The sequence below is a fragment of the Eumetopias jubatus genome, unplaced genomic scaffold, assembly GCF_037043125.1.
Source record: "Eumetopias jubatus isolate StellerSeaLion01/CBP00866 unplaced genomic scaffold, mEumJub1_p1.0 scaffold_13, whole genome shotgun sequence".
In the NCBI taxonomy this organism is placed as follows: domain Eukaryota; kingdom Metazoa; phylum Chordata; class Mammalia; order Carnivora; family Otariidae; genus Eumetopias; species Eumetopias jubatus.
Genome location: NW_028274819.1, coordinates 68,030,584 through 68,052,589, shown reverse-complemented (window position 1 = coordinate 68,052,589; position 22,006 = coordinate 68,030,584). Strand labels below are relative to the sequence as shown.

The 22,006-nt window shown below is 34.8% G+C and overlaps 1 protein-coding gene across 2 annotated transcripts in view; it reads right to left on the bottom strand.

Annotated features, from left to right (window-relative positions):
- TMEM135 (transmembrane protein 135) overlaps positions 1-22,006 on the bottom strand; it is a 267,091-nt gene that overhangs the window by 217,602 nt on the left and 27,483 nt on the right. For both annotated transcript variants that reach the window (XM_028126797.1, XM_028126796.2), the window contains exons 3-4: positions 19,690-19,782; positions 2,900-2,933 (exon numbers count right to left, since the gene is read on the bottom strand). In XM_028126797.1, coding sequence (XP_027982598.1) covers positions 2,900-2,933; positions 19,690-19,782 — 127 coding nt within the window. The remainder of the gene's footprint in view (positions 1-2,899; positions 2,934-19,689; positions 19,783-22,006) is intronic.

Genomic DNA, 22,006 nt, shown 5'->3' with positions numbered 1-22,006 from the left:
GAACACAAGCAGGGGGAGTGGGAGAGGGAGAAGCAGGCTTCCTGCTGAGCAGGGAGCCCGATGCAGGGTTTGATCCCAGGACCCTGGGATCATGACTCGAGCTGAAGGCAGACGCTTAACGACTGAGCCACACAGGTGCCCCGATTAATTACCTATTCATTTTAAAGCCAGATCTAGGTATACCTGTACTCTCAACTAAATTAATTTTGAGGACAGAATAATGGCTTGTATTTGTGTCCCAATACCTAGCAAAGTGCTGTGCATGCAGTAAGTATTTACTAATAAAAATAAAGACAAAGATAATAAAGATAATGTGAAGCCAGTTCTGCATATTCTTCTATCTTGTACTCTTTCAAAGGCATGCTAATGCCTTTGAGATTTTCTGGTTAAAATGACTAAGGACCGATAATTATCACAGCTAAAAATAACAAGATGATATTGTTACTAACCAAATAGTTATTATTTCATTGTCTCCCAACATTTTGAGGGGGCCTGTGCATATATGTATATGTATGAAACCAACCCATTGTCATGAAGATATAACAAGTGGAAAGGTAGGAGTACACACTCCAAAAAATGATTATTTAATATCATGAGCAATAAAAACTATACAGCACAGTAATAAAAGATGTCACAAAATAATATGTCCCCAATATTTTAAAAAGGGTATATAATATGTAATGTGAATGTGCATCTCTGTTTGTGTGTTTATGTACGTACACTGGAGGAGAAGGAAGGGAGTAAAAAACATTAAAATGGTAGTAATTACTACATGGTAAAATTACAGATGATTTTTATGCTCTTTTGTACTTTCCAAATCAGAAATACATACATAAATACAATAAATAATTTTAAAATAAAAGATCCTATCATTTAGAAATATTGTTGTTGATATTATAAGCCAACAACTTTAACTTAGTCTAATAACCAATACAATCAAGTTCTAGAACAAAGTTATTTCTTAAAGCTGAATTTAGTCTCTGAAAATATTTAAATCTTTACCTACTCTGCACCAACTACTCTCTTAATAAAGAAATAGTCTTATAGTAATAGTATAAACAAAAGGCCCTATTTAGATTAAGAAAATTAAGCTTATTAGGTTATCATTGGTATACCAAGAATATATTATGTGTAAGTTCACTTTCCTTTAAACAGTCAAAATCTATGTTTAAAAGGCCTTTGATCTCATTAAAATTTTGTGGTTAATGATTAAAATATCCTTAATAAAGGATCAAAATTAAGTTTTGATTCTTCTCATAAAAGAAAGGTTCTCTCTTTTGACTACAGTAAATATCAACATCAATATAATTTTGATACTACTATCGTTTTGTAAGATACTATTACAGGGGAAACAGAGTGTATATGAGATCTCTATTATTTCTTACAGCTGCATATGAATCTAAGTATGATTCCTTCAATAAAAGGCTTATTCTTAAAAAACACAATATATTAAGGGCAACCTCCAACATTGATTATATCAAACAAAGTCAAAGATCATCTCTCCAAGAATTAACAACCTAAACCAGGCAAGACACACAAAAAAAGTTTTTGAAACTTTACTTAGAATTTAAAGTTAAGTATGTAAATACAGATAGTATTTGTGTATTAAAGTACATACCATGTGGTAATATAGAAAAGCATGTTCATGGTTAAAGAAAAAAAAACCACATTAAAACTCAAATCCATTCTAATACTATGGAGAAATATTTTTAAGTATCTTGAAAAAGTGAGAAAGAAGAGTAGCACCCACAATAGTTTGGTGTCACTATTATGGTTCTCACAGCATGCTATTATTTATATTCCAGTCCTTTTCAAACATTATTATTTCTACTGTGACTTCTTCACTAGGCGGCAAACTCCTTAAGTATAAGAACTATCTCCATCCTATCAGCAGACAGCACAGTAATGGACATATGGTAAGCACAGACAAAAATTTAATATTTTATACCTGAAATGAGTTTCTAAATAGAACTCTGAACTATATTCCCTTGTTAGAGAATTCAAGAACCTCTCCTCAGATAATGTTTTCTTAGTTGAATTTTTCAATGTTGCCTATTAATTCTATTAAACAACTTTAAAAATTTTTCATGTAAATACATTTTTTTAAGGTTTTATTTATTTATTTGACAGACAGAGAGATAACGAGAGCAAGAACACAAGCAGGGGGAGTGGGAGAGGGAGAAGCAGGCTTCCGGCCAAGCACGGAGACTGATGCAGGGCTCAATCCCAGCACCCTGGGATCATGACCTGAGCCAAAGGCAGATGCTTAACGACTGAGCCACCCAGGAGCCCCTGTAAATACATTTTTAAATAATGAACTTGGCAATGAAAATTATATAATCTTGATTATATATTTACCATAAAGAATATCAGACTAGACAACACTGATCTCATTCCTATAAACTTTGAAATTTAGAAGACCAGATAATTATGTTATTAAATATACTCAGTGTTTGGAGATAGGACCAATGTTGTTCTAAGGTCCAAGAATAATGACATCACAAAAGCTCATCCTTAAATCATTTTCCCAAAAGAAATGGCAAGAGAAGCAGAGTATGAAATGAAATTGAAGATATGGAGAAAGAGATACATAGAGATATATATATCCTATCAAAGATGAAGATCTACACTTAAGGAAAAAAACAGTCATGAAGGGCACAGGCAGGTAATCACTTACCTCCTGAAATAAATGGGAATAAGTCATATATGATAGGAATAAACTAGATGGTTTCAAGGCTCTTTTAAACACTTAAGACTATCTTTCAAAACAGAGACAGAAGATCTTCTGAAATTTCTGTAGCTTTCCTTTTTTTTTAAGGGAACTCGATTTAAAAAAGAAAGATAAAAAACACATGGGAAAACTTCAAAAGAAACAACAACAAAAAAAGGAATTACTTACCAAATTGGCCATATAAATTGTGAGAAGCCCTCTCCTGCAAATAATTTTAAAAAGAGATAGAGTGAGATTAAGCATCAATTTGACTTAATAATCACTTCATTATTTTTTTAGAAATCAAAACGATTATCAGGAGGAGTTGAGAAAAAGGGCAGATTATACTGAAGTAAGTTTCAGTACCCTAACAATTGGATCTAAATAGATCCTAAAAGTCATTCTGTTCAGTAGTCACTAAACATTCTATTTAGTGGTCATTAATGGAAATTATTTAAAATTACTCTTGCCTTGTAATTGTTAACTAGATTTACTGTAGTAATCATTTCACAATATATACTATTACTGAATGATTATGTTGTACACTTGAAACTAATATAATGTTATGTGTCAATTATATCTTTATTTTAAAAATTACTATTTTAGGGCGCCTGGGTGGCTCAGTTGGTTAAGCGACTGCCTTTGGCTCAGGTCATGATCCTGGAGTCCCGGGATCGAGTCCCACATCGGGCTCCCTGCTCAGCAGGGAGTCTGCTTCTCCCTCTGACCCTCCTCCTTCTCGTGCTCTCTATCTCTCATTCTCTCTCTCTCAAATAAATAAATAAAATCTTTAAAAAAAATTATTTCATTATCATTATGTATTAATAGGAAAAAGAGTATAATTTGCCATTAGTCTACATTTATGCTAGAGAATTCTAAATTTAATAAAGAATCTAAAGAACTCATCTTGCCAAAATGTCAAGGTCAAGGCCAAAACAATGCACATTTATTGCAAAAAAAAAAATCAGGTCTTCTATTTATTTCACACACAATGCAACTGTTTATTAGATGTCCTTACAAATCATACTAAATCACCTTGTTTTTAACTTCGTTAAGTGAGAAGTTAGGCACTAAGTGAAGTTTCTAATGCCAAAAGACAAATGAAAGTTCGATAAACATTCACTTTACAGAGAAACTGCATATTTATCAAACTAATGAAAATTAAGGTAAAACTCAAAGGATAATTTTATGCCCTTAATCATTTCATTTAACTTACACTGCATGTAAAACCATGAATGAAGTACATCCTATTCTTTAGGAAAGAGGTCTTTAATGTTTTAAGAGTTTAAGGGCAGCGTTAAAATAATTTTAAAAAAAACTTTGACGGGGCGCCTGGATGGCTCAGTCGGTTAAGCGTCTGCCTTCGGCTCAGGTTATGATCCTGGAGTCCCAGGATCGAGCCCCATGTCTGGCTCCCTGCTCAGTGGGGAGTCTGCTTCTCCCTTGCCCTCTGCCCCTCCCCCCTGCTCCTTCTCTCTCTGTTTCTCTCTCACTCATGCTCTCAAATAAATGAAAATTATAAAAACGTATTTGGAGTTTCAATTTCGAACATTTCTAGTACTTAAAAAAATACTTTGTAAATAAAAAAGTATCAATATCAAATCATTTTCACTTAAATTTCATGCCATGTCTTCATATTAACATTGTCAATGAAATACTGAAGTCAGACCCAGTCATATATATAATCTGGATTATTCACTACTTAAAATGGCTTAATAAGATTTCTAATATCACTAAGCCACATGGAGGCAGTATAATTTAACTGAACAATGGAAATTTGAAAATCAGGGTTTCATTTAACTTTAGTTCTCTGGTACTCTGTAATTTAATTTTGTCATTAAAATGAGGGGCGCCTGGGTGGCTCAGTAGGTTAAGTATCTGCCTTTGGCTTAGGTCATGATCCCAGGATCCTGAGATCAAGCCCTGCATCAGGCTCCTTGCTCGGCAAGGAGCCTACGTCTCCCTCTGCCTGTCACTTCCCCTGCTGTGCTCTCTCTTTCTCTCTCTATGTGTGAAATAAATAAAATCTTAAAATAAATAAATAAATAAAATGAGGGAACAAGACTAGTTACCTAACTTACATTTTTAAACATAAAAACTATTTAAGGAAAATAACATACATTTATCACCAACATATAAACATAATGTTGGACCTACTCTGGTTGAAAGGGGGAAGGAGATGTAGGCAAACCCAGGGAACCAAACCCTGCAGGCAATGACCCTGCTCAGCAGGTCCTAACACACCTCAGCAAAACAACAGAATTCTAATGTTCCTCTAAAAAATAATTTAAAAATCACTGATAAGATGACCTTTTAGCTTTCTTGTCTATGATTTGTACAAATGAATTAAAATTGTTCTTATTAATCTTTACCGATCTTATCAGTTCCTACCAAATTCTAAACCAAAGATATTCTACTAGTACTTATTTTAATTATATGAAGAAAAATTAGGGTAACATCAACATCCAAGAGTCACACATACACAGAAAACTTAAATCCTTCTCAAGTGATACCTATTCTTACCAAAAGCTGGTTACATATGAAGAAAAAAAACAATACACTTAATCACAAAACCAAAACAAAAGTGTCTCTGCAATTTCAGTGGTAGTGCCCGATTATACATTTCCTTATGAAGTGAACTAATGTATTTGTTCCACTAATCTATTTCCATCTCTAAAATTCAACAAATTATCTACCTGATAATATAACTGTTTCTTTAACTACCAGGCAAAGATTATCTTGTTTACCTTCACATTTTCACACACCTGCAATAGTACCTGGCATCTAATAGGCCTTAAACAAATGGTAATGGAATTACCAGACAAAGTGTTACTAGCAACCCAGCCCTATAAAAAGTAACAGACTAGAGACATATAATATGTTATAGAAATATAATCACAAAATATAGCCATTAAACAGGAGGGAAAATTAGTGATCAGATTATTTTACATTTGCATAAAATTAATAATTTAATAATCTACAAGTATAATCAATACTTGAAATCAGATTTTATCCTCTTAATAGTGTTATTAAGTGTAATGTAGATACTATTATCCTTACTCTACGGAAAACCAAGAATCAGAAAAGTTAAGTGATTTCCTTACAAATACAAAAGTAGCAAAGAGAAGCTGGAATTAGGAGTCAGTTTCATGTTCTTTTTTTTTGAAGATTTTATTTATTTATTTGACAGTGAGAGAGGGAACACAAGCAGGGGGAGTGGGAGAGGGAGAAGCAGGCTTCCCATGGAGCAGGGAGCCCAATGCAGGGCTCGATCCCAGGACCCTGGGATCATGACCTGAGCCGAAGGCAGATGCTTAACGACTGAGCCACCCAGTTTCATGGTCTTTCCAAAGCACTGCTTCAACAGCAGAAAATCTGTCCCTTACTAACTTACCTTTATATTCTGCAATGACTTGTTTAAAACAATATCCTAACAGGCTTCTGTGCTTTGAGAATGAGTAAAGCCCTGACACAATCTTACTACTGGGAAAAAGCAGAGGATGTATTGTTATTGAATTACATCCTATCCTGGTCTTGAGTTTCAATTTATTGTTTTAAATAATGAACAAGAACACCTCCTTCCCAGCTTTATCTGAATTCCAACCTAGAACTAATAATAGCCTCAAGAATGAAAAAACAGTATCTGTAGAGGGCATAATGTGCTGTATTACATAGCAGAATCTTCTTGGCAGGTTTCCCTGGTGTGGTGTCTTCAACCTCAGCTCCAATGTCAATTTGGTAGGTGCAGAATATCAGAATATTGATTTATTTTATCACTTCTCCAGGGATGTTCTGTATCACAAGAAACTGGTAAGTCAATTAAATGCCATTTTATTATTTACCACTTGACTATCTCTAGCTGAGGACAAACAGGTCACTCCCTTCTTAGTTGAGTAAATTCTCTGCGGAAACCAAGTTACCTATTAAAATACTACTACAAAAGTGATGGGAAAGGAGGTGCCAATAAGAACAAAAGGTGGCCTAGACCTAACTAGGAAGGGCTAGCGCCAGGAAGAACAATAGTGTTTTAAATTTCACAGGAGACTGTGATACACAAATACTCCCATTCTTTTGGGAATCACTGGATAGAGAGATAGGTGAAGCTCAGTGAACCACAAGTAAACTTTTTTTTTTTTGATACGGGAAGGGGTGAAGCTCTTCAACTTGCATGCAAAATTTAAGGGGCTGTGCACAGCAAGGGGTACTACCTAAAAAGGTATTAAGAACCACTGTTTAAGAACTCTGTGTGATAAGAGTATCATTATTCCCACAGGAAAATGCTAAAATAATTACATTTTCTTAACACCTCAGTAGATTAAAAGGTATCCTCATACTCTGCTGAAATTCTAAATTTTATTATCTTCTAACAACATTATTGTATCTAATAGATGGACAATAATGTTTCTTTTCTTTTTCTGGAAACCTTAATGTATATATTCTTTGGCTAACCTTCTGAAACTTTTGAATGACAGTATATATAACACATTTCATAACTAAGGTTATTAGGGAGTATAGCAGGCACGGTATAACTTGTAAATTCTAAATGTTTATATATTCTTTCTCCTTCTCTCTCTCTCCCTCTCTCTATATATATGTTTTGTGTTCTACAAAAAAGCAGAAATTACAGACTAAAGAAAAACAAAGTGGAAGGTCCTAACAATTGTAATGGCTTACTAAGAGATGCTATTTAATCATCTCAGAAAGTCTTTCAAGACAGAATAAATTTTCATCTCCCAGAATGTTTTAGAACAGTAAAAAAAATAGTGCCTTAAAGTACAGGAACAGATAAAATAAGAGCAAGAGTTCATGATCATATACTGTTATATACAGCAGATAAAACAGAGTAAACTTTCCAGAAGACTACAAGGTAATTTAAATTTTCTTCCCGTGAAGATAACATGACACTGAAACATGAATATGTCAAGAATTTATAAGTCAAATGCATGGTATTTTATTCACATATTATAGAGTTCATTTATTCTGGTCATATCTGCCTAGGAGTTTCATAACTACAACAGTATAACTTAACAATTCAAACCATGAGTATGCTTAGAATAAATATGCAGTTTTTCATATTTTAATCCATGCCCATGTTTGAGCACCCCACAGTTTTAACTTATCTAAACTAATACTAAATATCAAAGCAAATTCCATAGCAATTCTACAAAACAAAATCCATCAAAACAACTTTCTGAACCACAAACAAAAGCACTTCCTTGAAAAAGAAAGAAAACTAGTTCTTAACAGCCCACCTAGGAATAAACTAGATGTTACCAATGCTTACTGCTGAGTTACTATGATCACAGTTCTTTGTGACACAAATTTTTTAAGCAACCCTGGAAACAACTTCAAAGTTTTCTCAGAATCCCACAGTGATACGATTAAGATTTAAGTAAACTGCCCTCTTACAAGGTGTCAGGAAATAGTTGGCAAAGCATGCCTAATTCTGTAAAGGGAAGGAGGGAGACTGGGAAGGATGGATGGATAGATGGATGGATGGACTGGAAAGAGGGAGGAAAAAAGTAGGAAGGAAAGAAAGTTAAACCAGTATAGATAAAGACACACTTATGAAGACAGATATATCTTTACTTATGTATCTGTATCTATATACGCACATTATATACATGTAGATGTGTTCATAACTACACTGTATGTTCTTACCTCATTAAATGCTTTGCAAAAACTGGTTACACAATTAAGTACAAAATATATAATCTCTGAGTAAAGATTTCATTATTAAATTAAGTTTTAGAGATTTAAAAATTAGAACTACCACTACTTGCTAATTTGAAAAAAACACTGCTAATCTTCCATATTCTGTATCTTCCACTCTATTACTGATTTTATTAAAAAGTATTAACTGTACACATATCACAATGGACAACTTAAATGTTGCTGTTTCCCACTTTCTACCCTCAGACTTCTTATTCTGGGTTTTTACATTATAATCTTCTCACATAGCCTCAATGACCACCTTTAAGAAGAAAACTTCCAATCTTATTTTTATGACTATCACACTTCTCCTGAATCTAGACTCATACTTCAAGCTGCGTAGTGGCTGTCTCCACCAACATATCATTGATTTTATTCATGAATTAAAGGCATAATTATATATTCCTTTTACTTAAAGTTAAAACTATAATATTAATAAACTTCACTTTAAGAGCTAGGTGTGATATATATAACTTCAACCTCTGTAAATTATATATAATCTAGTAAGGGATCTTGATATTTAATGGAATCTTAATAAAAATTTGTGGTAAGTAAAAAACACTTTTTCAAAGCAAAGAGACTATTAACTTTTACATAATTTCAGATAAACATAGACTACACTTGGTATTATTTTTAAAAAAGATACACTATAAAGCAACTTGTAAAAAGATAAGGATAAGGGGCGCCTGGGTGGCTCAGTCGTTAAGCGGCTGCCTTCAGCTCAGGTCATGATCCCAGGGTCCTGGGATCGAGCCCCGCATCGGGCTCCCTGCTCCAGGGGAAGCCTGCTTCTCCCCCTCCTACTCCCCCTGCTTGTGTTCCTGCTCGTGCTCTCTCTCTGTCAAATAAATAAATAAAATCTTAAAAAAAAAGAAGATAAGGATAAGATTTGCTTTCCTATGTTTTAAAGTTAACTCCAAAAAATTTTTTTAAATTAAAAAAAAATAAGCCAGTACCTTCTAGACAATACTAAAAGACTAAAATTTAAAGTTTTTAATTAGATCCCAAACCAGGATTTGTGGTTGCTATACATATACACATAAATCCCCCCCACCCAAAAAAAAGAACTAGCAAGCTATTTCCAAGTATTAACTGCATCACTTAATAAACAACAGAACTAAATCAACACATATTACCAAGGGTTTGACTACTTAGCAATCACATCAAGGTAAGGATCAATTTTTCTTCAGCAACCACGTGATAATCCTTATTAAAAAGCCACATTTAAAATTTTGATTAGGTTACAATACATTAACAAAAGAAACAAGAATCATATGATCCTCTCAATAGATGCAGAAAAAGCATTTGACAAAGTACAGCATCCTTTCTTGATCAAAACTCTTCAGAGTATAGGGATAAAGGGTACATACCTCAATATCATAAAAGCCATCTATGAAAAGCCTACAGCGAATATCATTCACAATGGGGAAAAACTGAGAGCTTTCCCCCTAAGGTCAGGAATGCAGCAGCAATGTCCACTATCACCACTGCTATTCAACATAGTATTAGAGGTCCTAGCCATAGCAATCAGACAACAAAAAGAAATCAAAGGCATCCAAATCGGCAAAGAAGAAGTCAAACTCTCACTCTCTGCAGATGATATGATACTGTATGTGGAAACCCAAAAGACTCCACCCCAAAACTACTAGAACTCATACAGGAATTCAGTAAAGTGGCAGGATATAAAATCAATGCACAGATATCAGTGGCATTCCTATACACCAACAACAAGACAGAAGGAAGAGAAATTAAGGAGTCGATCCCATTTACAACTGCACCCAAACCCAAAACCAAAAGATACCTAGGAATAAATCTAATCAAAGAGGCAAAGGATCTGTACTCAGAAAACTATAAAATACTCATGAAAGAAACTGAGGAAGACACAAAGAAATGCAAAAACGTTCCATTCTCATGGACTGGAAGAACAAATATTGTGAAGATGTCAATGCTACCTAGAGTGATCTACACATTCAATGCAATCTCTATCAAAATACCATCCACTTTTTTCAAAGAAATGGAACAAATAATCCTAAAATTTGTATGGAACCAGAAGAGACCCCGAATAGCCAGAGGAATCTTGAAAAAGAAAAGCAAAGCTGGCGGCATCACAATTCCGGACTTCCAGCTCTATTACAAAGCTGTCATCATCAAGACAGTATGGTACTGGCACAAAAACAGACACATAGATCAATGGAACAGAATAGAGAGCCCAGAAATGGACCCTCAACTCTATGGTCAACTAATCTTTGACAAAGCAGGAAAGAATGTCCAATGGAAAAAAGACAGTCTCTTCAACAAATGGTGTTAGGAAAATTGGACAGCCACATGCAGAAGAATGAAACTGGACCATTTCCTTACACCACACACAAAAATAGACTCCAAATGGTTGAAAGACCTAAATGTGAGACAGGAGTCCATCAAAATCCTATAAGAGATCACAGGCAGCAACCTCTTTGACCTCAGCCGCAGCAACTTCTTTCTAGACACATCGCCAAAGGCAAGGGAAGCGAGGGCAAAATTGAACTCTTGGGACTTCATCAAGATAAAAAGCTTTTGCACGGCAAAAGAAACAGTCCACAAAACCAAAAGACAACCGACAGAATGGGAGAAGATATCTGCAAATGACATATCAGATAAAGGGCTAGTATCCAAAATCTATAAAGAACTTCTTAAACTCAACACCCAAAGAACAAATGATCCAGTCAAGAAATGGGCAGAAGACGTGAACAGACATTTTTCCAAAGAAGACATTCAATGGCCAGCAGACACATGAAAAAGTGCTCAACATCACTGGGCATCAGGGAAATCCAAATCAAAACCTCAATGAGATACCACCTCACACCAGTGAGAATGGCTAAAATTAAGAAGTCAGAAAACGACAGATGTTGGTGGGGATGCGGAAAAGGAGAACCCTGCTACACTGCTGGTGGGAATGCAAGCTGGTGCAGCCCTCCGGAAAATAGTATGGAGGTTCCTCAAAAAGTTGAAAACAGAGCTACCATACGATCCAGCAATTGCACTACCGGGTATTTACCCCAAAGATACAAATGGAGGGATCCGAAGGGGTACACGCACCCTGATGTTTATAGCAGCAATGTCCACAATAGCCAAACTGTGGAAAGAGCCAAGTTGTCCATCGACAGATGAATGGATAAAGAATAAGCGGTATATATATAAATACACACACACACACACACACACACACACACACACACACACACACACACTGGAATATTATGCAGTCATCAAAAGGAATGAGATCTTGCCATTTGCAACGACGTGGATGGAACTGGAGGGTGTTATTGCTGACGAAATAAGTCAATCAGAGAAGGACATGTATCATATGACCTCACTGATATGAGGAATTCTTAATCTCAGGAAACAAACTGAGGGCTGCTGGAGTGGTGGGGGGTGGGAGGGATGGGGTGGCTGGGTGATAGACATTGGGGAGGGTATGTGCTATGGCGAGCACTGTGAATTGTGCAAGACTGCTGAATCACAGATCTGTACCTCTGAAAAAAATAATACAATATATGTTAAAAAAAAGAAGAAGATAGCAGGAGGGGAAGAATGAAGGAGGGGAAATTGGAGGGGGAGAAGAACCATGAGAGATGATGGACTCTGAAAAACAAACTGAGGGTTCTAGAGGGGAGGGGGTTGGGGGGATGGGTTAGCCTGGTGATGGGTATTAAAGAGGGCACATTCTACATGGAGCACTGGTTGTTATACGCAAACAATGAATCATGGAACACTACACCAAAAACTAATGATGTAATGTATGGTGATTAACCTAACAATAAAAAATTTAAAAATTTTTGATTAGGTTAAACCACTTCAATTAATATTCAGAACAGATCATAATTTATAACTACCTACAAATTTTCCATGAATATCTAATGTATGGATAAAACACTAGTGCAATAAGCTCACTTAAAAGAAATGAAAGCAGAATGCTTTAAAACAAGAAGTTCAGTATCAAAAGTAAAAAGAGAACAGGAAATAAAATAGTAACTAAGATCCAAGTTATCACCTCACTTCCAGGAAACCTCTTTGTGCCTTAAAAAGTTATAGCTTTTGATATCAATAGTACAATTTTACTTTGGTATTTAAACACATGTTTATCTTCAAAGAAATGTTTCATTTTTTTAACTAATTATAAAAAAATAAGAACTAGACTAATATATCAAAAGAAAAGAAGTGAGCAGTCAACAACACACACCTATATATAAATTGGTATATGACATATATATAAATTGGTTACAAATCCGTGGAGAAAGAATGGACAATTGAATCCCTGGTGTCAGAGAAAGTGACTATTTGCCAGCAAAAAAAAAAAAAAAAAAAAAAAAAATAGTGGGGCACGGGGGCAGGATGGGGGGGTGGGATAAGAGATCCTATGGCAAGCAGTCTCTAATACGGACCGAAACACATTTCCACGTTTTACAAGGGATGGACATATTAACACTAAGAAGCTCTAAAGTTAAAGATATCTATCGTAGTCCTTAGAGCAAGCACTAGAAAAAGAAAAACAAAAAAATACTAGAAAATGGACTGAAAAAAAAATGTCTTCTTCCAGTTTCCAGTTTCTGTTCAAGGAGCTCAGAAGTCATCACCGAGTCTTAACATCAAGTAAAAAGCTGTGGAAGCTAGAAACACAACTCTTCTTAGATCCATAAGAGAAGCAAGGTCACCCTGCAAACTACTGCCTCCAAAACTGAAGAGACGATAAATAGATACAGAGAATCACAGTTTACCAGAGCAGAAACCAGCTGAAACCTCAAAGAGAATAAGAGCCAGGATAGGAAAACCTAAACTGAAAAATAGTAGGAGGCTCCGTGGGAGCCTTGTGAGTTTTACCTCTGGGAGCTTAACTAAGGTCCCACAGTAAATAACAGGGGGAAAGCCCCTTGCACTTCCAAGTAGCGGGAGAAAAAAAGGAACCATTTTTTTCTGACATAAGCCACAGCACTCAGTTCTTAACAAGGCCTGCCTTTGGTAGAAGCTAGTTAACAGAGCCTGATCTACTAGGGTATGATGAGAGCCCAACTGACGTGGGGAAGGGAAATACCCAACTCCGGCCAGCCTTAGAATTCCACATGGAAGAAAGCGAAATATCCAACTCCAGCACACTCTAACTATCCTGGCCCCACCTAAGAGGGAAAGAAAAACTGAGAAATACTTGTGAAGTTCACAGTCTAGAGACAGAGGCTCACTGAAAGACTGAGGCCTAACCACAATACTATAGAACAGTTTCCTGCCCTCCCCCACCCCCACACTTCACCCCCACATTACTAAAGGCTAGTTCAGCAATTCCTTTCACCTGGTGCATCATGTCCGGCTATCAAGAAAAGAATTACAAGGCACACCAAAATGCAAAAAACACAATCTGAAGAGACTGAGCAAGCATCATAATCAGCACAGCAGAGATGTTGGAATTATCAGACCAGGAATTTAAAATTAAAACAATGATTAATATGCTAAGGACCCTAATGGATAAACTAGATAGCATGAAGGAACAGATGAGCAAGGTAAGCAGAGAGATGAAAATCCTAAGAACCACAAAGAAAAGGAACTACAGCAGAAATGAAGAATGCCTTTGACGTAATCACTAGTAGACTGGACACAACTGAGGAAAGAATCTCTGAGCTAGAGGATCTATTACAAGAATCCTTGAAAACTGCAAACAAAAAGACCAGACACTGGGGGAAAAAAAACCAATACAGAATATCCAACACCTGTGCAACAACTGCAAAAGGTATAATAACATCCACATAACAGGAATAGATGAAGGAGCAGAAAGAATGAAACAGAAGAAATATTCAAAGCAATCACGACTGAGAACTTTCCTAAATCAATGTCAGACACCAAACCACAAATCAAGAAAGCTCAGAAAACACCAAGCAGGATAAATGCCAAAAACAAAAACAAAAAGCGACACCTAGGAATATCTTACTAAAACTACAAAAAAATCAAACATAAAGAAAAACCCTGAAAGAAGCCAGAGGATAAAAAACACCTTACCTACAGAGGAACAAAGGTAATTGCATCCAACTTCTCCTGAGAAACCATGCAAACAAGAGAGTGGAGTGAAATATTTAGTGTTGAGAGGGGAAAAAAAAGAAAACACAAAAAACACCAACCTAGAATTCCATACCCTAAGAAACTATCCTTCAAAAGTGAAGGACAGGGGCACCTGGGTGGCTCAGTTGGTTAAGCGACTGCCTTCGGCTCAGGTCATGGTCCTGGAGTCCCGGGATCGAGTCCTACATCGGGCTCCCTGCTCAGCAGGGAGTCTGCTTCTCCCTCTGACCCTCTTCCCTCTGATGCTCTCTATCTCTCATTCTCTCTCTCTCAAATAAATAAATAAAATCTTTAAAGAAAAAAAAAAGTGAAGGACAAAGATTTCACCGGATAAAAACTGAGAATACTTGTTGCCAGCGGACCTGCTCTGCAAGAAATGTTAAATGTTCTCTAAAGAGAAAGAAAACAATACAGATCAGAAACTCGCCTACATAAACAAAGGTGGAACATTAAAGAAAAAATAAGTGAAGGTAAAATAAAAAATTTTTTCTTATTCTTACTTGCTCTAACAGACAACAGTTCATTCAAAATAATAATGTAACAATGTAATAAAAGCAACAATGTAATTGTGTGTGCTTATGTGTATATATATATATATACATATATGGTGTGTGTGTGTGTGTGATGCATGCTTATATATAAGTGAATGACAGCAATGATATAAGGAACAGGAAGAAGGAATTAGGAAGATAATTGTTACGGTAAGGTACACTCACTACCTATGAAGGGGTATAGTGTTATTTGAAAGCAGACTAGGATTAGTTGTAAATGTATATTATAAAACTAGGGCAACCACTAAAAAGTTAAAGAAAAAAAAGTATAACTGATATAATAAGAAAGGAGAGAAAATGGAACCACATAAAATATTCAGTTAAAACCACAAAAAGCAGAAGAGTAGAAGATAGAAAACGAAAACAAAGAACAAAGAGAAAACAGTAATGAATGTAGTAAATATTAATCCAAGTATATCAATAACTTTGAATGTCAATAGTCTAACTATGCCAATTAAAACACAGAGATTGTCAGAGTTGATCAAAAACATGACCCAATTATATGTTGTCTACAAGAAATCACTATAAAGACACCTGCAGATTAAAATAAAAAAGCACATGAAGAAATGCTCTACAACATATACCATCAAGGAAATATAAATTAAAACAATGAGATCCTACCACATACCTCTTAGAATGGCCAGAATACAGAACACTGACAACATTTAAATGCTGGTGAGGATGTGGAGCCACAGGAATTCTCATTCATCGCTGGAGGGTATGCAAACTGGTACAGCCACTTTGGGTAACTGTTTGGCGGTTTCTTATAAAATTAAACATACTCTTAATATATGATACAGCAATCATACCCCTTGGTAATTACCCAAAGGGGCTGAAAACTATGCACACAAAAACCCATGCATGGATATTTATAGCAGTTTTACTCGTAACTGTCAAAACTTGGAAATAACAAGCTGTCCTTCAGTAGGGTAGAAGACAGCTTGTGGTGCATCCAGACAGTGGAATATTATTCAGCACTAAAAAGAAATAACCTATCAAGCCATGTACAGGCATGGACAAAACTTAAAGGCATATAACTAAGTAAAAAAAAGCCAATCTGAAAAGCTTACATACTGTATGATTTTAACTATATGACAGTCTGAAAAAGGTAAAACTGTAAGAGTAAAAAGGTGACTAGTTACCAGGGGCTAGGGGGAGGGTGGAATGAATAGCCAAGCACAGAGGATTCGCAGGACAGTGAAATTACTCTGCGTGATACTGTAATGATCAAGACATGTCAATGTAAAAATTGGTGACTATGAATAAGGGCCATAGTCTAGCTGACAATAATGTCAATTGCTTGGTTTTATATTATACTACAGTTAAGTAAGATGCTATCATTGGAGGGAAACTGGGTTAAGGTTTCAAGTGTCTCTGTACTATTTGTGCAATTTTCCATGACTCTATAATCATGTCAAAGTTAACAGCAAAAAAAAAATATAATAAAACAGACCACATAGTGACAATCATAATAAAAATAACATAAAATCATATGGCAGAACCAAACCAAATATATCCGTTGTATATATAAATGTATATGGACTGAACTTGTATATCAAAATAAAATGATTTTTTCAGATTGGCTCTCCAAATATAACCCAAGTTTATGTGGCATGTAAGATAGACCCATCAAGTGTTTCAGGAAGATAAAGACATACTAGGCAAATGCAAACAAGAAGAAAGAAAGATAACTAAAAATTTGGAACTCAAGCCAAAATACATTAAATGAAATAAAGAACATACTTTTTAATGCTAGAAATTGCACCTCAAATTAAAGATACAACCTAAAATCATATCCAATAGCATAGATCTTATGGCTATCTGCCAACCTCTGAACTCCCAATAAAAGACAATGCACTTTTTTTTCAAATGTTCAAAAAAAGTCACAAAATTGAGCATAAATTCAGCCACAAGGAAAACCTTATTGTTTTATACAGAGAAAATACCATGAACAACATTCTCAGATAATGCAATAAAACTGGAAATTAATAACAAAAGGGCCTTCCATCTTCTTAAGCTCTCTACTAAATAATTCTTATATTACAAGAGAAATACAAACTAAAATTGCAGAATTTCTAGAAAATGATGATAATGAAAGTACTACATATCAGAACCTATGGGCTATAAATAAAGCACTTATCAAAAGAAAATTCTGCCTTAAATACTTATATCAATAAAACTTAATGAAAAGAAATAAGCAACAAATGAAAAGGTTTCTAAAAGAAAAGCAAGTTAATCAAAAGAAAGTAGAAGGAAGGGGGAAAAAATAAAAACAAGAATTAAGAAACCAAAAAAGAGAAGTAATAAATAAGATGATTTGTTGGGAAAAAAAATCAACAAAATTACTAGCTAACTTAATAAAAAGGGAAATGGCACAATCACACAAAATAAGTAACAAATTGAAAAATAACCATTGAAAACAAAATTCAATCAAATCATAAGACTACTCGGTACAACTCCATGTAAATATAACAATCTTTATAAAATAAATACTTTCTGGGAAATAGAACTTTCTAGCTATTAGAGAAGTTACTGAACATCCTTATTAAGTGAGCTCAAAGTTTAAATAGATCAATTCCATAGAGGAAACTGATAACTTTTCCTAAGAACTACCACCCCCAGAAGAGTCACCATGCCCAGGTTTTACAGAGAAATGGGCCAAATACTCAAAGGCCTGAAAATTCATGGCTATGAATACGTAAATTAAGCGAACCAATCAAACAACTCCCATGAGGAAAAAATTCAGACAAAACCAGAAAAGTTTTACACACAAGACAACTGGCCTGATCACATCAATAAATCAATGTCATGTGGGGAAAGTGGGAAGACTGAGCTAGATTAAAAGAAAATAAGGAAATATAACACTATACTAGAGTGTGGTTCAAAAAAAAAAACAGCAATAAAAGCATTTTAGGACACTATGGACTAGATGGTATTAGGGAATGACTTTTAATTTTCTTACATGTGATAAAAGTATTGTAATCACACAGAAAAAAATATCCTTATTTTAAAATATGTATGCTGAAGTATTTAGAAGTGTCATGATGTTTACAATGGTTCACACACCACACACATAACCACACATACATATAATCACTTACAAATAAGTAAAAACAGCAAAATGTTAACAACTGTTGACTCTAGGTGGTTACACATGTGTTCAATTTCAACATTTTCTGTTGAAAAGTAGGTAAATAACTTCAAAATGCTCTTATTACTCAAGGGCTAAAAATAAATCAGAGCAAACTTGGTTTAAACATCTTTAAAGTTTCACGTATGAGTTACATATTTTAAAATCATATTTCTAAAACAAGTGTTCACATTTTCAAATGAATCAGGAAGTTAACAATCAGAAGAATAACTTTCTCATTCCTTATGGGCAAAAACCAATAATAACAGTTAACACGTAACATTTACTATGTGTCAGGCACTGCTCTAAGCACTTTTACATACATTAATTCCTTTAACTGTCTGGACAGCCATGTGACTAGATTATCACTGTCTCCGTTTTCAGGTAAGGAATAAGCCATAACACAGTTAAGTGACAGAGTCAGCTGCCCCCAGAAAATACAGCTCCAGAATCCACATTCCTAATACACAATACTACTCTATATGGTACTATCAGGTGGGATAACCTATGTTTCTAGCAATACTGACTTGATGATGCTGGAGTAATAATATCCCTTGATTTTAGTAATATTAATAATTAATAATCCATAATCCAATATTAATAATCCAATCATATTATGATACAAGCAAAGAACCAAAAGTTTAGACACCAAAAATTTAGACACCATTACATTACTTAAACAAGAGGCATTAAAAGTGACTTCAGGTGGTTTAAGTAAATATTTGGTTATCTGATAAAATCTATCTATACTCTTACTATGGGATCAGTGATTATAATGAATATCTTCATAAGCTGGATGATGACCCAATCTCGGTTAATACATGACCCCTTGATTAAAACATGACCCCATCTTGACTCTCTCGGATAAAGATGGAACCAAAGCAGTTCCCAGTGATGAAAATAATTATTTACAAGATGGTAAAATTCTTTTAGGCAAAAGCTTTACCTTCAACTATTTACCTGACTGAATAATTTACATAACAGTTTATAGCATTTTATAGAAATCTTATTATGTCACGTGAAACATTTTCTGGTTTATATAAACGAAAATTTTTTTTAAATGAGAAGATACCTTAAAAATAATAATTGATTTAACAGAGGTCACTCAATGAGCTTGAAGCAAATTACAGATGTAGATGACAAGAGAAAACTACCATTAATTTTCTTAGGTGGGATAGTGGTATTGTGGTTATGGAAAAGATCTTTAATTAGATTTGTGCATGACATGTCTTAGGCACATTCAAGAACTCTCTAATATTTTAGTAAACAAAGGCCAAATGGTATTATTCTATAAAGTCAACCTTTATATTTTTACAGGCTTAATAAACATAGATAATAATATTAAGACAAAATTAAATTTTCCATCAAATATTTGCAAGTCTAAAAACATATGTGAAAATATTTTTCATCCCTGGACTACAATAAATAGTAAGTTAAAAAAAACTTACTTGGGATGGAGGACAGTAAATCAGTTCTATTAAATATGTAGATATATAAAACTTTACCTGCTTTTCCTTTCAATTAGAATGGCCACATAAGAGGCTGGCAAAGCGGCACCAAAGCCAGGACTCCAAGAGTAGAATTTTCCAAGTATCTTCCTGAAATTCAAATTTGGAATGTTTGTATGAAATTTCTATTTGGTTATTTCAGTTATTACGAATAGAAATTCCCCCTTCTCAGTCCACCCTCTACCTAATGTCCCACAGTACCTCAAATTCAACATGTCCATAACCAAAGTCATTAGCTCTCTTCTCTATCCCCATGAATTTACTTTCTCTCCTCTATTTTCCTAGGTGAATGGGATCAACACCTACCTACCCACTCATGTGTGACACTGAGACATCCTTAGCTTCTCCTTTTCCTTTTCCCCACACATTAAATCGTTCCCTTAAATTTTTCCATACACAACTTCTCTCTCAAATTCCTCTCCAACCTGCCACCCCTGCCTCAGTTAAGTCCCTCACCATCTCCTATTCTAGTTATAACAGCAAACTAATAGGTATCTCTCCTTCCAATAATTTAGTCAGTCATATTCATTCACACATTCCCTGGATCCAATGTTACTCACTATGCAAATCCTCTATGTTCTTCAGTTGCCTTATCTATCAAATGGGAACAATAACAGTACCTATCTCATAACGTTATGAGAACTACATGAGGTATTTCCTAGCACCATGCACGGCACATAGAAAGTGTGAGGAAAATGTTAGCTGTTATGATTACTATTACTACTATTATTATTACTACTACTATTTTTTAACACATGTTAAATATTCAACAAATGTCTTCCCTTCTTTGCTTCTACAATCCTTGATAACTTTTCCTTACAGTACTTACGTATTTTATATTTTTTAGTTTTGTGTGTGTGTATATATTATTTTTCACTTACTAGAATATGTCCCTTGAAAATAAGAACCTACAAAGTGTCTCACACATTATAAATGGCCATTAGCTGATTGGGTTTTTAAAGAGACAGAAAAGGGGTGACTGGGTGGCTCAGTCGGTTAAGCATCTGCCTTCAGCTCAGGTCATGATCCCAGAGTCCTGGGATCAAGCCCCCCATCAGGCTCCCTGCTCTATGGGGTGTCTGCTTCTCCTTCTCCCTCTCCCTCTGCAGCTCCCCCTGCTTATGCTCTCTCACCCTCTCTCTCTCTCTCAAATAACTACATAAAAATCTTAAAAAAAAAAAAAAGACCAAAAAAGATATTTGGAAACATTAGAAAGATTATTTTTTTCCTTTCAAAGATTACATGTTCCTAAGAAAGGGAGAAGCAGCACACAGAATTTGCAAAAAGTGATCTGAACAAAGTTGGCCGACTGCTAAATAACACATTATAGGAAAAATATATGTATATACACATAAAGATTAAGAATCACTGATGAAATGGTATTTTTTTTCCTTCTAACTGAAGCTTAGCTTTAGAAGAATTAGAAAACCAACAGAGCATATATAACGTGGGTATTTCTAAAATGAACATCAGAAAACCCTCGGCCTGAGAAAACTGGAAGTGATTTTCCCTCCAACATAAAATCTATAAAGGCCTTAAGAAGTTACTGAATGTAAAAATTAAACAAAAAGGGGCGCCTGGATGGCTCAGTTCGTTAAGCAACTGCCTTCGGCTCAGGTCATGATCCTGGAGTCCCAGGATCGAGTCCCGCATCGGGCTCCCTGCTCAGCGGGGAGCCTGCCTCTCCCTCAGACTCTCCCCCCCTCATGTGCTCTCTCTTTCTCTCTCTCAAATAAATAAATAAAATCTTTAAAAAAAATTAAACAAAAATAACTCAAGGAGTCAGTTATAGGAGGAACACAGATGTTATTATAAGGATTGTTAACTACAAACCCCATAAGTGTTTTGCATTTCCACAAGTTAACCAAACAGGTTCTCAGAACATAAATAAATATGCCACAATAGCAATTTATGATTATTGCAGTATTTTAAGACCTAATTATCTTATAACTTTATTTTTAGTGTGTGAGCAAGTATTAGAAACTTTCCAGAGAACATATGATAGAGTTTCTTACACACGTTTTCAAGTCAAGTTTAAAGGCATGATTTTCAATAGTATAAACCTTATCAATTATTTTCTACATAATTTAAAAGTTTATAAATATTAATGTATTGAGGGAAAAAACTGTAAAAGACATATGAAAATTATCTTTTTAACTGTAGTTAATGTATACCTACAGAACTACTCTGAGCAACACTAATGTGAGAAAAATATAAATTTAGTATTTTAGTTTGACCATTTCAACAAAAACACTAGTTTGGATTTTCAACAATCACTATGGAAAAAGTTAAGCAAATATATAATAAACATGTT